Source organism: Platichthys flesus, chromosome 22 (genome assembly GCF_949316205.1).
Source record: "Platichthys flesus chromosome 22, fPlaFle2.1, whole genome shotgun sequence".
NCBI classification, from domain to species: Eukaryota; Metazoa; Chordata; class Actinopteri; order Pleuronectiformes; family Pleuronectidae; genus Platichthys; species Platichthys flesus.
Window position 1 is genome coordinate 5,963,703 of NC_084966.1, and position 17,162 is coordinate 5,980,864.

The 17,162-nt window shown below is 44.6% G+C and overlaps 2 protein-coding genes across 3 annotated transcripts; one reads left to right on the forward strand and one right to left on the reverse strand.

Moving 5' to 3' along the window:
* Positions 1–310: 310 nt before the first annotated feature.
* LOC133933420 (ubiquitin-protein ligase E3A) lies at positions 311–9,655 on the reverse strand. 2 transcript variants are annotated; one of them, XM_062380529.1, is made up of 11 exons: positions 9,442–9,655; positions 8,711–8,755; positions 7,797–8,101; positions 6,421–7,673; positions 6,163–6,307; positions 5,593–5,798; positions 5,336–5,500; positions 5,020–5,175; positions 4,846–4,919; positions 4,455–4,598; positions 311–3,936 (listed from the first exon to the last, which is right to left on the reverse strand). In XM_062380529.1, coding segments are annotated over exons 2-11 (2,571 nt in total). In that variant the 5' UTR covers positions 8,713–8,755; positions 9,442–9,655; the 3' UTR covers positions 311–3,815. The 2 variants fall into 2 exon arrangements, with proteins under 2 accessions (XP_062236513.1, XP_062236512.1); XM_062380528.1 differs by having other exon boundaries at positions 9,390–9,655.
* A 1,106-nt stretch (positions 9,656–10,761) lies between these two features.
* On the forward strand, positions 10,762–16,790 carry ddx4 (DEAD (Asp-Glu-Ala-Asp) box polypeptide 4). Its single transcript, XM_062380716.1, has 23 exons — positions 10,762–10,863; positions 11,530–11,584; positions 11,659–11,707; positions 11,851–11,898; positions 11,979–12,029; positions 12,404–12,424; positions 12,901–12,954; positions 13,317–13,361; positions 13,462–13,488; positions 13,593–13,628; positions 13,724–13,756; positions 13,844–13,879; positions 13,962–14,006; positions 14,094–14,236; positions 14,479–14,631; positions 14,702–14,856; positions 14,950–15,079; positions 15,160–15,326; positions 15,428–15,573; positions 15,656–15,755; positions 15,826–16,096; positions 16,195–16,302; positions 16,388–16,790. The coding sequence occupies exons 2-23, from the start codon at positions 11,564–11,566 to the stop codon at positions 16,469–16,471; spliced, it is 1,923 nt and encodes a 640-aa protein (XP_062236700.1). The 5' UTR covers positions 10,762–10,863; positions 11,530–11,563; the 3' UTR covers positions 16,472–16,790.
* Positions 16,791–17,162: the final 372 nt, after the last annotated feature.

Consider the following 17,162-nt stretch of genomic DNA (forward strand, 5'->3'; position numbering starts at 1 on the left):
TCTTCTTTCAGTAACAAACTTTTATTCACATTTGCGGGCATTTTCTATTTTAGATAATATAATCTTACTTTTCAGCAATAGTGTGGCTTTATTTCAGTTAGTTGCTCCATCATGTCATCTTTCAGCTGGGGCCAGCTCCCCCCGGAGACTTTTACATCAGCCTGAAATATTACGGCAGAAACTGGATGGGGAACATTTTCTATTTGGTGTATTTGGACAAAATACCTGTGAGTATTAGTGTTTGTTGTAACATACACTTAATGTACCTGATGTTAAATAATTTCAAATAAGGGTTCGACAGCGACACAGGTTGGAAAAAAGCAGTCATCTTTATTTAGCATGTTTTCACAACACTGAATACTTTTAGCCTTTCATCAGTTTAGCCTTTATCATTTTAGAAACTGTTTGGAACTGTCGCGTAAAACCAATTCACGAGAAAACCGCTCCCCTTTCCAAGATCAGGTTGCCCTCTCACCTTTGACCTTCACAAGGCTCCGGAGCCCAAGTGAGCAGCATCTTCAGCATTACAAAACGGAGGTACAGAGTAATGTTAAAACAGCTGAAACCAGATCTGGGCTGGATAACTGTCGGAACTCATCCTCAAAACTTGGTTTGAACCTTCCAAATGATTGAGGTTTACTTAAGAACAACATGAGCAAAGTTTACTACAGTGCTGTGGTGACTCTGCAACACAGTCCAGTGTTTGTCCACCGTCTCAGGCCAGAACAAGCAGGGAAGGAAAGTTTCCAACATCGTTGTCGCCCAGGTCTGGTTGAAACCGTGACCACGAACAAAATAAGGAGCAATGGAACACAAAGAATGGCTCAGGGTTGTCGTGTGCGGCGGCGGTCTGAGCACCTTGGTTCAGTGGCCTGCTGCGGAGTGCCCCCCCGCCACCCCCCCAAGGCTGAGCAGAGATTCAAAGTTTCAGGTAGTCTTGATTCACAGGACAGATTCAACCTCCCACCCACCACCACAGAAGTGCCCATGACAACACAAAGCAGACAGGCCTCGTTGTATCGCCCCTCCCCTGAAAGCTGATGCTTTCAACAAGGTTACACTTTGAACAATGTTCTGTTCAAGGAGATGTTCATGAAATAAATCGTAAGAAATCTTAGCTGAAGGTCCACTTAGCAAGTGACATAAAACTATACCATCCAATGAGTGGGGAAACTGTTTGAATGCTTTACAGCCACATTTATCCACAGTTCACCCAAATGACCTCAACCACTTATTTGGAAGTAAAATCATGTTAAACTGACCACAACTTTTTTTTTTGCCACTAGATTCAATTAATTACATTGAGCTTGAGCTTTGTGATCCGTCTCAAGGTTGAGTCAAGAGTGGCTGCACCTTGATTGGATGGTTTACATTGATTCTCAATTTCAGCTGAATGATTGGAACTCTGGAAAATAAATTTAGATTTCAAGAACACAGCTTGTGGTTTTATAAGATATGGGTGTATATATTTTTTGTGTAAAAGAACAGAGGATCATCTTTGAAACGATGTACAAATCCAAAGTTACTGTAAGTGCACGATACAGCAATTCAATGAACTGATATTTCAGTTGGGTCCAATTCGTTTTTTTCTCTATTCCTCATAAGTGGTTTAAATAACCTGGTTCAACTGTCAAGTCATTTAAAACCCAGCAGGGGGCGTCTGATGACATGTGCTGCGTTGCCTCGATTGACAAAGTTTGAAAATAGCAGAGGTCGAAAATAAAAAAAATTACGGCCCAATATAGTGAACAAACAGAATTATAAAAGAAAAAAGAAAAAAAAAGAAAAGGTCTGCCTGTTCTTAGGGGGGTGTTGATTTCACAGCTGATATTCCAACTCATGTTGACAAAACACACAAAAGCGACTTCTACATCGACAGTGGTTACACCTGTTTTCATTCTCAATGAAGATCTAAACTGAAATGTGATCAGTGATGTGTCCACACAGTACCGTCTCCCCGGAGTCACAGAAGACAATCCACACCAGTGTTGTCTCTGTGTAAAGAGGGGTAGGGGGGACACACAGGTACCCTCGCCTTTGTGTATCCATTCAAACTAAAACTACACAATATGAACGCGACAGCATTCTTCCTCTTGTTCTACAGAGCAAGGTTTGACTGTTTGGCCTCGAGTGGACTTAAACGAGATATCACATTAGAATTCATAGAGCGCAGTCAATCAAACCGTTGCTGTTCCTTTACATGTTGTCTGCCCCCCCCTCTCATTAGCGCAGATCAAACCACAGCTCTACACGTTAAGACTGTGGGTCTAACAGCTAAGGAGGGGCTGATGGGAACGTTCAGGGGCTTCAGTGTGGACTGACCCTTCTCTGCAGTTTGGACGGAACAATCACTTTGCTCAGGTTGGCTCAGACTGGTGTCCTCATGTGCCCAGTGTCCGATCACAGAGCCGTCCAGCCTGTACTGAGATCTGGGGCTGGTGGCCTGATCGCACTTTCCCCCCCGTGATGCTGCCAGGTGATAAAATGACAGGCGTAACCAAAGCCAGAGATCTGGGTCCGGTGGACTAAAGATTACAAGGAAGAGAAGCGTCTGCAGACGTGTCCTCTCGTACACACCGCCCACCCGACTGTATGAGAGATACACTGAACAGAGGCTGCAGTATGAGCTGTCCACTCACACAAGACTAAGCCAGAAACAGACAACACAAAAGTGCTAACTGGGGTTTCACCTAGGATCGGACTATAGGTTGGCACAAGAAGAGCTCTTGGTCTTAATCTGAGAACATCATCGGTGACTGGTTTACATGTGTACATCCTCCAGAACATGCACGATACGGTATCACAGCTCCAACCCCACTGATATATAAATACTGCTATTTTTAGTTTTTTAATTTTAGTTAGAATTGTCAACACAGGAAGACATGGAAATAAAATGCCTCAAACAATCGTGGCGACCTGTGGCCAAAAAACAAACATTCTGAAAATGTCTAAGTGCACTTACACAGCTCTGACAAGGTTTGACTCTAACCTGCGGTGTCCGCTCCCCCCTCCCCGAAAGGATATAAAAAGGCCCAAAACAAAAACAGAAAAATTGCTATTGTATAATGCCAATTTGGAGCAAATGACAGAATTTCCAAATTTCTTACCTTGGTAGAAAGAACAAGTGATAGCGGTGAGTGGAGTGGTAAGAGCTCTTCTTCTCACTGGGGATACAATATTTTGTATTCAACACTATTCTAGAACTAGATTTCCTCTGTCAACGCTCCGTGAACTCAGGGCTACACTAACAGCTTTTTGTTCAATACAGGGTTTTTTATATTGACTTATTAATGTATCGTCCTAAATTTACATAGTTTAATATTAACCTCTATCCCTTTCCACAAGTAGGGAAGAAACAGGCAGGCATGAGAAAAATAAAATAATAATCACCCATTTTTGCCTTCAAATAAATAATAAGGAAACTGATCCTCTCTGTACATAGAAAAAAAAAAGAAAGAAGGGGAGGCTGCGGCACATTCACTTAATGTGATGTGTGTGTGTGTGTGTGTGTGTGTGTGTGTGCGTGTGTGTGTGTGTGTGTGGTGGGGGGGGGGACTTTGATCAGGAGGTCTCTGGGCTCACACTGACTGATGAGGGATGATGCAGGCACAGCAGAAGAACTACCAGAGCGCTCTATTGGTGCCGTGTCTCCTCTCGTATTATTGACTTGCTTTTCCTCGGAACGTACTCTTTGTCGGTCTCTGTCACCATTGGGATCGTGTCTGATAAAGGAAGGGCGGGCGGTGGGGAGGGGGCAGGGTTTGGTGGGCTGTCTGAGAAGGAGTCCCTTTTGCTGAGTGTGTGGAGCGGGGGGCTCAGAGCATGCCAAACCCTTTGGCATAGGTGATGGCTTTCAGCAGTCTCTCTCGCAGCTTCTCCACGTCGTTGTACTCGGGCAGCAGCAGCACGTTAAAGCAAGTGTGAGACGTCGGTAACCTGACGAGAGGAGACACAGCGGGTCAGTTTCCCTCTCACACAGACAAGACTGGGACATGCATGCATCATCGGAGAGGGGCTCCGTTTGATCGCTATTCCCAGTGTGCTCAAAGGCATTGTGAAAGGAAATCTTATCACTCTTCAAAACAGACAAATTAAGAGCACAAGATCATCTTGGACATCACTGTTAGATGTGCAGGGAAAAAGATTCAACCCTTTAGCAGGAATTGAGTATAAAACAATCCTAGTGATGTTTCACTAGTGTGTGCTCTTCATGGAGGTCTGTTTTGAAAACCTCCTCAGCACGATTGGCCCAAGGCTTCTTATCAGAGCAAGTCAGTCAGGTTCAGTTATTCCCTTGAAGCAGATTTGAAAGAGGCTCCATTAGTTTTAATTAAATGCAGTGAACTGATCTAAAAAGCCAGTGGAACAGAGTGATGAAGCTAATGGAACAGTTTAAGGAGCAAAACAAAAAAGTGTGTCGCATTAATTCTCCGCCGTGACGCGAGGCAGCTCACCGGTCTGTGTCAGGGCCGTTCTTGGCAATGATCATCTTCAGCTTGCCCAGCCCGCCCACAGGTGCTCGGTCCGTGCCAGTGGTGAACTGCAGGAAGAGGCGCTTCTGGTCCTCCCCAAACGAGTGCAACGTCTCCCAGAACTCCCTGTGATGCAGACACACACACACACACACAGGACAGGTTAGAGTGTGTGCAATGTACACAAGAGCAGTCCCATCATCAAACATTACCTTCTGGCTTTTACATTCTTACCCATCAGCATGTTTTACTGTTTATTAGCACAACTCTTAAATTCATCAGAGTCCAAACAACATTTAACCTAGAGAATATTTCACACTTTCTCCCTCTATACACACAATAAACACACACACAGACACACACATATTCTTACTTGATGATTCGAGAATCTCTGTTGTATCCGCCGTCATATTCTGTTGTTTCTTCAAGTGCTAGGAAGTCCAGGTTCTGCAGCACGCAACACAGACAAAATATAGATGTTAATGAAGCATTTAAACAAATATGAAAAACACAATCAACTCTGTGGTGGAAAAGACAACTCTCTCACCCTGCTTCCGCAGATGAGCAGCTCGATTTCTTCTGGTCTGAACAGGTATTTGAGCGGCGACTCGTTGGTGACCATGTGGAAGCCTCTCCTGAAGGCTTTGAACTGCTTCTCCACACTTTTGTTCAGCATGTACTCTGCATACTGCGCCACAAACTCCTGCGACAACACACAACAACACAGTCAATGCCAATTTAAAATGCTGACCAGGGGCTTTAGCCTTCCATTGCTACATTCCCTCTTTTAACCTAGTGGATCTTGAATATTTGCCACAGTTTGCACATTCACTGCTGTCAACACTTTTCTCTTTTTCTCTCACCTTTCTGTTTTCATTCGTGACTGGAATCTTGTCCCCGTTTTCCCTTAAATCATACATGAGTGGGTTCCCATACAGGTCGGTCTCGGAAATCTGGAAAGTGATCATCATGTCCTCCTCCACGCTGCCCTCGTACTCCATCAGCTCCTTCAGGCTCTGGTGCAGAACCTTTTCGACACAAGCACAGTTCATATTAAGCATTTCTTATCAGGTTTTAAACATGGCTGCCACTTGAACTGCGTGATCACATCATTTCTCACCGGGTTGGCGTCAGCCAGGTCCCTGAACGTTCCTTTCTTGCCCATCAGCTTCCTGTAGACCACCATGGGGAAGTGGACATCCAGGATACAGTTGTTATAGATTGCCAGACCGAGGACGATGCCGATCAGAGTGTACTGGCCCTCGTTTTCAAGAGACGACGGGTTGAACCAAAACATTTTGGTGCGCTCATCATATGTGAACATGCCTGCAAGAGGAACAAATGAAATAAATGAGTTCTGTGAACCGATCTGAAATCATTACCTAAAATGGTGTTAAGGGGTTTTAAATCTATAACATGAAAATGGTTACATTTCAATATATTTATGAAGCTTTAAGCATCTAGATCCAAACTGATACACGAGTGAAAGCTCAGCTGAAAGAACACCACCTCTGACAGTGATGTGACGTGACCCACAAGAAAGAAGATGCCTCGCTCTGATTTGTGGACACTGCAGAAACAAAGTGTTGTTGCAGAGTGGAGGTTCTTCTCACACATCTTTTGACAGGAAGTGTCAGCAGCGTGCAGACAAACAAAAAGCAACAGAAATGTGTGTCATGTGTTTTCTTACCGATATCTGGGTTGAAGATTTCCTCCACCACCAGCTGGAAAAACTCTTTGGAAACGCCTCCTTCATCAACACCTTGCTCTCCTTCAAACTCCACATACAGCTGCTTCTTCAAGTCTGCAGGATTCTCCATCGCTATCATTTCCAACTATGGAGTCAAAGGAGAAAAGCAGATCAGTGAAATGAGCCTCGAGCTAAACCACAATCATTAGAAAGGAGGCAATGCATTTAATGTGCTGTATTTAACTTGCTCACACGTACCCTGACCAAAGCGTCATCAATTATGTGGTCTCTGCGCACTTTGAGCCGCAGGTAGGGGTTTAGCTGCTGGCCCTGCACCAAGCTGTAGAGCACAGTAATGCGCCGCTCACTGTACATGCGGATGCGGTTGTCGTAGTACAGGCCCAGGTTCTTGGTGACGGCGTTTAGGATGAAGGGACACGTCATGAAGGAGAACTTGTTTTCGGTTTCAACCTTAAAGAAGGTGTAGTCCTTGTCCATCTCCAGCACCTCGTTCAGAGGCTCATTGACAAACTCCTCGAAGGGAATGAGCGGCCGCCGACAGTCGTTGGTGCGGATCCCCAACTCCGTCTCCACGGGGTCCACCCGCGGGCCCTTCTTGTTCCGCCGCTCCTCGCCCAGCAGCTCTTGCAGCGTGAGCTCACTGGACTCTGGGATGGGCTCCTCGTCCTCTTCCTCGTTATGCTCCATGTCGATTTCGCCGCCCAGCACGTTTGCATAGTAGACGATCTTCAAGCACTTGGTGGACGCCACCACCGCGTCGTCATCGTTGACCAGGTTGCGGCTGTTGAACTCGTTACTGATCACCTTGTAGGTGATGAGCTGCTGGAAGGTCTCCACCATGCGCCGGATCTGCTCGGCGCTGTAGTGCGCCCACAAGCGTGCTAGCTTGGCCTGTGCTGGCAGCGGGAGTTTGCTCATGGCCTTGCAGAACTGTGGGAGGGCGATCTCCAGGTACTCTGGGCTGTGGAGGTTGCTGTTCTCCATCACGATAACAAACAGGTTAAGGTAGTTCGGGTCTCGTGAATACACATTGTGGTACGTCAAGTCGCACTCTACATTGGGTGAGAGGTAGACCAGTGCATTCAGGAAGGCGGCTTCAATCTTCTCGTTGGATAGGAGGCGTTCGTAGACCCGGCGCACAGCTTCGATGTCCACCGACACCTCATCCGGGGCCAGCTTTTGGACATCGTTTTTTTCTGAAGAGCCCTCACCCAGCCTTGATGAGGAGGAGGAGGCTGGGGAGTCGTCCTCCATGGCTGTGGCAGAGCAGGCAGCAGCCTCCTTCTCATCCTCGTCTTTGTCCTCATCTTTACCTTGAAGGGACTTGAGCTCCTCCTTGGTGTGAGGCTTGGATCTCCTGAAGCTCTCCACCAGGCCCTCAGCGCTAGAGAACACCCGACCTAGTACCCGGATCAGAGGCGAATAATCCTCCTTCTCTCCACAGATGTCCAAGATCTCATACACTTTCTCCTCTGTCAGGTAATTCACATCTGCACACAGAATCACATGTTCCATTGTTAAAGGAAAAGAAAACAATCTGAATAAATGGAATATATATATATATATATACATTTCACTCATCAACAGCGTATAAATATTGTCCACAAACTCACCTTTGAAATTGTCCCGTGAAGAGTGGACATCTTTATGGTTCATCTTCCTGTTGAGGCAGGCCGAGTTGCTGCGGGCGCTGCTCTCCAGGTAGGCAGAGGCAGTGCCCTTCTTCGAGGGGTGGGGGTCACATAGCTTGGCGTTGACCTTGTAGAGCTCCAGGGCCTTGACCGCCGCCGCATTGTTATCCATGCGGTTGAAGCCGACGGACGAGGCACACCATGAGTTGGAGCATGTCTCATTCCCACAGCCCTCTGTTAACTGGTGGTAATAGCGCTCTATTAGATGCTTGGCAGCTGCTCGCTTCCTGCGTTCAGAGGTGAGACACAAAAAGTTAGAGGAACAGCAGGACTTAAATTTACTCATCATAGTTAATTGAATGTAGGATGAACCTATACTTGGACTAAATATGCGCACTTCAAAGAGCCAAGTCAGCTATATTGGAGATTTACTTTTCTTAATGAGGCAAACATCACTTACAAGTGTAAGAAGGCTAATTAGTTCCCATGTGAGATAACGGCTGCTGTGGCTCAGGAGATAGGGCGGGTCGTCCACAAACAAGACGGTTTGTTCCCCACTCAGCAGGCAGGAGGTTACGTTGGGCAAGACGCTGAACCCCCAAATGTGTTGACAGTGTGTGAGGGATGTGTGACAACATGCAGCACATAGACCGACTGTATAAATGTGGGTGTGAACGGGTTGATGGCAAAGAGTTACTCCGTGGGAAACTGAACTACGATGTTTGAATAATTCAGGTGATCTTCACACTAGTCAAGGTAAAGCGAGCCCAGCGCTGCAGCAGGATTGATCTGACAGTCTGGTGTCACAGCGGTGGCTGGTGCATATGCTTCATCATGTACATGGTTATAACAAACAACAGAATAGTTAACAAGAGTAGAAAATAAAAAGGACTTACATTCGGCTTGCTTCTGGGTTTTCTATTTCAGGCTCCTCGTATTCTCTGATTGGACGACAAACAATAACAGTTGGTACAATGTGCTGCACTGACGATCATTACAGCACATGCTTTTGGCTCAGTTGCATTCGAGGGGGGTGGAACGTCAGGGCATGTGTGGACGTAGAAACTGCACAACAAGCAATATAGTGTTGAAATGACATGCTGGCTACAAAGCCACATCTGAGCCTTGTGGCTGGAAACCACCAGGTTACTTTAGGTTTTCTAAAGATTTATGCAAAAACATCATGAGTAGTAAGTGTACCCTGTTGCTGACTGCTGCAATAAGTGACGAAGCACAAAGCCCCAAGCACAAGATTGAATGCAACAAAAGGGACAGTGAGGCAGGAGAAATGTCAGGTCCCTGCACAAACGCTGACTTAGCATGCTAACGTAGCAAGCCCGCTAGCCTTAGCACAAATATTACCCATGCAAAAGCTGTCGTTTCCAAACCAGCCCAGTTTAATTATTTAACAAACCCGTGCTTAACTGCGAGATTTGATTAAATATATCAGTAAAAACAGCGGAGCAACAGCCTCCACGCAGCTACCAGCAGCAGCTAAGTTAGCTAGCTAGCTCACTCCCAGCGCTCCTCCTAGCAGCCCCGGCATCCCCGACTCTTTCCTCCCGGCCTCCCCACCTATCGGGTCCTCCTGCGGGGCTGGGCTCGGCCTGTGGTGGCGCACACTCACAGTCCTCCTTCTCGTCGGAATTCATACGAGACTTCCTCCTCTGTTGGTTTCGCGATCCTGCTGCAGGTTTGCAAACGTGCCGAGTCCGGGACGGGGGTAGATTACGACTTCTCCAGCAGCGACGACGACAGATGTTCGGTGTAAAACTTCATTCACGGCCTTTCTACTGCAGGCTCTTCACCCTGCTTCAGGTCCACAGCCATCTTGACTTCACCGTCGGCCCTCGTCCCACAATGCAATGCGGCCTAGCCACAAGACCCGGCGGAGTGGAAGTGGATCGTGGTGCTGCAAGGACCTGGACTCACCAAGTTCATCACAGCATCATGGCTGCACAGTCACATACAATACAGCGGGCTCCTGACAACTGCCCCCCACTGTGGACTGCATGGAATATGTGTATGCATCTCAATGAGCACTGTTTCCTGCTACAAAAGCCCCATTGATCCCATTGTTCCCAGTTACTTTGCACTACACAACATGTGCAGATTGCACATACACTAGGCATGGGCAACGTTAATGGGAGAGAGGGCCACACATATTTGACCCTGCATTCAGAGTAGCATTGTCAGATGAGCCAGAGCTTGATCATCACATAACAGTTTTATTCCAGTTTCCCCGAACACCTACATTCATTTAGTTTTGTTTTTACTCAAAATCGAATTAAAGGATAAAGCACTTATAAAGCACAAAACAAATGCGAATAGGCTTCCCAGTATGCATGAGTATACATGATATACATGAGTGTTGATGTCATCCAACAGTTGTTAATTGACAACTAAATTTAACTAGGCCTTCTGTAGATTGAGCTTTAAGAGTCTGTCGATAGAGCTATGCTTTATATACATTTTTGTATCAGTCAATCAATTAATCAACCAATCAACCAATCAATCAATCAATAACATTTGATCTGTACAGCCCAAATTTATAAATCACAATTTGTGTCACAGGATAGAATGTCCTCATTTCTGTCCTTAACCCAAAGCTTCAAAATCTTTATTTAACAAATGTAAATCAAGCGAACAACAGTAATTAATCTAAATCAGATGATTTATGTGTGTATACATTTTATTTTGTTAAGGATCTTGTCAGGGTTGCCATTAGCACATTTTACAAAATAAAGTAGAATTGGGGTGATCTGTAAGAAAGTGGGACAACTGACATGGAGGTGTTTTGAATGCGAGCAAAACGCGAATCAACACAATACATACAACCATCGGACACCACAGTTTATTTAGTTCGCAGTAGAATTGACTTTTCATTTGTTTTTTCGGTAACAGGCCCGTTGGGGGAGGGAGGCGGAAAGCAATGGAACTGGCAACCCATCGCACCTGTAGCTGATCACGCTCTGCACACGGTCCAGATACCAGACCAGGGAACTGAGCGGCACCGACGGCACGAGGCACCACCACCGACCGACATTTGGTAACTATATTAAACATCTACTTTTATTATACATCCCGCTGTTATTTCGTGAAACACTCCAAAACGGAACCGAAAACGAATTCGTATTTCGCTGTCTTTTGCTATAAGTGCCAGGTTAGCTAATTTTACTTGCGTCACTTCTGCGAATTTTTTATTCGTGATTTTGAAATCTGCGTGAAATCTGTTTTTCTTTTCGTTGGTTTGTGCGGTTCCATCGATGCAGCAGGTGCTTGTCCCGCTCTTCGTGTGCGCGGGGCAATAAGCCGCCAAGCTAGCAAGCTAATGACAGCAAGGGTGTCAGCTCCATGTGGGTTAGCTTAATTTAGTGGGTTGAAAGTTGATTTGGGGGAGGAGGGTCATTAAATAAGGAGAAAGATCCTGGCAAGAAAAAACACCTGTTAAATATGTGTCCCAGCGATTTGGCCCATAGATTGAATTCGTAGCTTTAGCTAAGGGTTAGCTTCACGTGGGTTAGCATAAAGTGAGTTAGCGAAAAAAGGCACGAGGCTGACAGTTCTCGCTGTTCATGGAAGTCTCGCGGTATTTCGGCAACGTTATGCTCTTTTCTAAATGTCGCTAATGAAAGGCTGCTAGCTACACGCCTCTGCAATCAGTGTTACAGTATAATTAACGATTTTTTTTATACTTTTCTTTTAATTTCTACAGATTTATTATTTGTCAGGACAAGGGGTGAACAAACATGGACGAGTGGGAGGAAAATGTAAGTCAGCTTACTCACAAAGTACCAAAGAAAAGTACTCATTTGCACGACCAACATTTACCCCCTGATTGTAGGAAACTACTAATGGTTGTGATGCACCCACCAGCCATGCATCAAGTGAAGGTAGGGTCACTCTTCTGTTATTCACTGATCCAATTTCACATCCACGTTGAACCTGTAAAATGCACTACTTCTGCCTTTTTTGGGGGGCTTTTCCTTATCAAGTTAAAATAATGCATTATTTAAAATGATCTGAATATTTTCAGCCCCAAAAGGAGACTCCTGGAATGGTGACAAAGGAGGATTTGGACAAGGTAATTGAATAAAGAATGAGCAGTGATTATCTCTACTCTGGGTACATGGATAGATATTTTTTTTTTCCGTTTCTCTCCAGGCCGCGGTGGAAGAGGCAGACGAGGAGGATTCTCAGGATCATTTTCCTCAGGTGCCCGCTGATCAAATGTTATTGAAAAGTATGAGTGTTAGTTGACAACTTCACTTTGGCTTAATAACTTGTGAAGTAAGACACTAAACTAATAGCTCAATAGTTGCTTCTACACAATTAGATCCATACATTAGGAATGTAGTAGCATATGGTTGTGTGGATATGAAAATAGAACCCTGAGTAGGAGGACTTGACGTCCATTACTACTGTAGATTGATTGATTTTATTTTATTTGGACATGGACATGACAATGTCATTGGACGAACCAGATGCATTGTTTACAGTGTATTAGCATAAATGCTAGTTTACAACACCTGTCCACAGGTGGCATTTTGAGATAAATTAGCTTAACTTTGCCCTTTCTATTTTTTAAGGTGGGGATGAAAATGGAAGTGGTGAGTACCATCAGCAGTCACATTGTTCAGCTTTATTGGAGCTGCCATTTGCTGTTTTGCCGTTTTCTACCAATAGGTGGCAGCATAGCACCTCAGATGTGATTTTCCAACTCAAATTGTTGTAACAGAAAAGATTCAGACTACTCTGGATGTCAATTGTTTTAATCTCATGTTGCAGGGCATACAATGGTCTTTGCAGCCCTGGAATGTGAAATGTAGACATTTGAAACCCAGACAACAGTCGTAATCCTTTTTTATTTTCTGTGTTTGAGCCAATCTGATTCATTATTACTTTTCTGACCACCGTACCAGAATGACAGGACAGTTTATATCATATTTATAAAAAATCATTAAGCTCTGTACATTGTACATTCGAATTGTTTCATGACATTCAGTGTTTAGTTAGCTGACTCCTTATAAGCCCCAATGTTAGTTCAGGCCTGAATGCTACTGATTCTCCGATTTGTTCTTTATAGATGGCAACAGCTGGAACAACACAGGAGACAAGAGAAATGGGTTCAGAGGACGAGGTGAAACATGAACTCTTACAAACTAATCAACCCACTCTAATATAATATAATTTATTGCTCTGCCTCAGATTTGAGTTTTCTACACAAAATATGAAATACAATCAGACAGGAACTAATCAATAGTGAATAATTGCAATAACTTTCATTTTTGAGAGCAGAAGTTTGAGGCTTCTGAGAACGTGTTAAATATCAGACACCAGTCCCCTGCAGGCCTGAAAGGTGGCTCTAAAACTCAAATCTATAGAAGTCATTCTATAATGAATCTATGAAGAGCAGAGATGATGATGCGAAAGCTTGGTGAACCTCAAATAACAAGTGAATTATTTTTGAACTTGTTCATGAAGTCATGTTTATTTTACCAGGACGTGGCAGAGGGTTTGGCAGAGTGGACCGAAGTGAAGTGACCGGTAATGTTTTCATGTTTGGATCAGAGGCAACTTGGAATCAGATCAATTTGAAGTCCTCATAAAGAGCTTACAACTAATTTGAACTATCTTTATTTTACAGGTAACGATGACAGAGCGTGTGAAAGTGGCAAGTGTATTGTTTTTTGTTAAGCACCAACCACATACACACAAATAGTAAAATGTTTTCACCATATCTAACTGTTTCATTTCATCATTGTATGTCATGAATAGGATTTAGAGGAGGAAGAGGAGGCGGTTTCAGACAAGGTATTGGATTCAACCCCTGTAGAAATATGTTACTGTTTAAGTCATATAGTTTGATTTTGAAATGCAGAGGATTAATACTTGATGATTTGTTGAAGGTGACCAGGGTGGCAGAGGAGGACTTGGAGGAGGTAAGTGAGCAATCATTAAACCTTTACTTAGAGTGATATATATATTTGTAATCATGTTTGTTAATATTGGGTGACTTGTGTGTGCAGGCTACCGTGGAAAAGATGAAACAATCTTTTCTCAAGGTTAGATCAATGTTTTTTCTTTCTCTATAATTTGCTTAATATAGTTTTAAACATTTCACTGATGTGAGTGCTTGTGATACAGGTGAACGTAGAGATCCAGAACAGAAGGATGCAACTGAGGAGGAAAGTAAGTTGATGAAAGTTTCCCTGTAAATTTATTAAAACAGTCCAGCAGGTTGATTTCTCCACCTGGTGAATGTCTTTTCAACCTCAGGACCAAAGGTCACTTACATTCCACCAACTCTCTCGGAGGATGAAGAGGCTGTTTTCGCCCACTATGAAAAAGGCATAAACTTTGACAAGTATGATGACATAATGGTGGACATCAGTGGGACCAACCCACCGCAGGCAATCATGGTAAGAAGTGCTTATCATTTGATAAAATTCTGATAACAGGTTTATATAACAAAATCAAAAGTTAAAAGACAGTATAAGTTTGATTTAACCAGCAGAGTAAGGCCTCTTTGCCGCCAGGTGGAGCCACCCTGATACAGTAAAGGTTAAAGATGCAGCAAACAAGTCTAAACTGAACCGATTTCAAATAATTAAAGCTGAAATCATTAATCATGAAGCTGGTTGGTTTTATGTATTCTGTTCAGACTTTTGAAGAGGCCCACTTGTGCGAATCCCTGGCAAAAAACGTCAACAAATCTGGTTACGTGAAGCCGACCCCTGTGCAGAAGCATGGCATACCAATCATATCTGCTGGCAGAGATCTCATGGCCTGTGCCCAGACTGGATCTGGTAAAACGGTGAGATGAGTGATTCGACCACCTGAACTGTAAGTGTGGACGGAGCTTAAATGTGTCCTCCCTCCACCAGGCTGCGTTTCTCCTCCCCATCCTGCAGCAGCTGATGGCCGACGGAGTGGCAGCCAGTCGCTTCAGTGAGCTGCAGGAGCCTGAAGCCATCATCGTGGCCCCGACCCGGGAGCTCATCTGCCAGATATACCTGGAGGCCAGGAAGTTTGCCTTTGGGTATAGTTAAAGATTTTGAAAAAGCTACAATTGCCACTAACAAATATGAATGAATGAAACAATGTGTTTTTCCTGGCTTGTTGAATGTTGCAGGACATGTGTGCGTCCAGTGGTTGTTTATGGTGGAGTCAGTACTGGACACCAAATAAGAGACATCTTGAATGGATGCAATTTACTGTGTGGAACACCAGGAAGACTGTTGGACATGATTGGACGAGGGAAGGTAAATTAATTAAGATTTTTCAGTTCTTCTGTATTCAGCTAAAGTCTCAGACACATAAGTGGTCGCCTTCTGTGCTTCAGGTCGGGCTGGAGAAGCTGCGGTACTTAGTAATGGATGAGGCTGACCGCATGTTGGACATGGGCTTTGAGCCGGACATGCGTCGTCTGGTGGGCTCGCCTGGAATGCCAACCAAAGATAACCGTCAGACTCTGATGTTCAGCGCCACCTACCCTGAGGACATCCAGAGGTCTGGACCCCAATCAGCAGCAGCTTTTACTTTTTTACTTGTTCTCTACATGACCTGGATTGTTGGTTTGCATCTATGAATCCTAAAGCATGTTTTCACAGGTTGGCAGCTGACTTCCTTAAGCCTGACTACCTGTTCTTAGCTGTGGGTGTGGTGGGCGGAGCCTGCAGTGATGTAGAGCAGACATTTATTGAGGTTACCAAGTACTGCAAGAGGGAGCAGCTCCTTGACCTGCTGAAGGCCACAGGTAATTTATCTCTGGTGGCTTATGAATGATGGGATGAACTTGCCTCTTCTAGTGTGGATCAGTGATCCTTGTGTGCCTGCAGGAACGGAACGCACCATGGTGTTTGTGGAGACCAAGAGACAAGCCGATTTTATTGCTGCTTACTTGTGCCAGGAGCAAGTTCCAACCACCAGCATACACGGGTAGGTGATGTATTCAGGACTCTACAGTTTGTTTTAATGCACATGGTTAACGTCTGGTGTTGTCTGGCAGTGACCGTGAGCAGCGCGAACGAGAGATGGCCCTGAATGAGTTCCGCTCTGGCAGATGTCCAGTCCTGGTCGCGACCTCCGTAGCTGCCCGCGGTCTGGATATTCCAGATGTGCAGCATGTGGTGAACTTTGACATCCCCAACAACATTGACGAGTATGTCCACCGTATTGGGAGAACTGGCCGCTGTGGTAATACTGGGAAGGCTGTGTCCTTCTTCGACCCAGATGCAGATGGCCAGCTGGCTCGCTCCTTGGTTACAATCCTGTCCAAGGTAAGATGGCATCTCAGTGCAGAGGTTGTGCATCACTAGTGGATGGACTTGACGTACAGTTTTGGCCCTATGTGTCTGTATATGATTTGGAATTACAGGCCCAGCAAGTCGTGCCCCCGTGGTTAGAGGAGCATGCGTTCAATGCCCCCGGTAGCAATGATTTCAACTCTTCCAGGAGGAACTTTGCCTCGACAGACTCCAGAAAGGTATCAGGCCCGACTTTACAGTTTCATAATCTTTGACAGTGTGGGTGTCTGTCCTCGGTGTACTCACTTTGTCTTCTGTCCTCAGGGTCCCCATGGAGGATTCTCTCAGGACAGCACAGTGCAGAGCCAGGTGCCAGTGGTAGCTGATGCAGAGGAAGTCTGGGGGTAGAGGGACTATTGGTGCAGCACAGCCTCCCACACATCGATCTGAGCTGTTCTAATTTGCTGTTAAGCGTGTTGCATTTTTATCACTGATGTTGTTTCAATAGAAAATGGAATATGTCAAGTGAGCTGTTTAAATGGAGAAATATGTTACTTCTCCTGAGCGTTCGTCTTCAGACCTGCATGTTGTGGAAAGCTTTTGTTTTGTTTTATTCTTTTTTTATTTAATTGTCACTTGCATGAAAATGGTTAATATGAGAGAGAACAAAAAGTTATTGTGTTCCAAGCTAAGACTTGAAGATTAAAAACAAGTTCAATTGTTCAAATATGTTCTGATTGATCCTTTTCTCATTAGAATGAAAACATATCTTTGAGTCTTCCCTGCACTTCATGCTACACTAAACAATTAACAAACATGTAAACTAGAAGTTTCTGAGCATTCCATCCCTCAGAACTGATGCTGTCATGTTGGTACAGACAATATCTGAGGGCTCATCATTTGCATGGTTATAATTTAAATACAATATTCAATCTGTAACACTTGTAGGTTGCGATACAGAATGTTAAATCATTTAAAAATGTTAATTGATTTGTGGAAAAAATGGAATTGAAGAAAGGCCTGTCGGTGTGTCTATAGCAGCGTCCAGTGTAGTGTATGCGAAAGAACCACGGCTAAAACTCAGTACAGGAAGTGACGT

Coding starts and splice junctions, on each gene's coding strand:
- LOC133933420 (XM_062380528.1), bottom strand. CDS start 9,466: ATGAATTCCGACGAGAAGGAGGACTGTGAGTGTGCGCCACCACAGGCC. Junction 5,501..5,592: donor ACCTGGCTGACGCCAACCCG/GTGAGAAATGAT, acceptor TGTGTCGAAAAG/GTTCTGCACCAGAGCCTGAA. Junction 4,599..4,845: donor AGAGATTCTCGAATCATCAA/GTAAGAATATGT, acceptor TCTGCATCACAG/GGAGTTCTGGGAGACGTTGC.
- ddx4 (XM_062380716.1), top strand. CDS start 11,564: ATGGACGAGTGGGAGGAAAAT. Junction 13,629..13,723: donor AGGAGGCGGTTTCAGACAAG/GTATTGGATTCA, acceptor GATTTGTTGAAG/GTGACCAGGGTGGCAGAGGA. Junction 14,632..14,701: donor AGACTGGATCTGGTAAAACG/GTGAGATGAGTG, acceptor TCCCTCCACCAG/GCTGCGTTTCTCCTCCCCAT.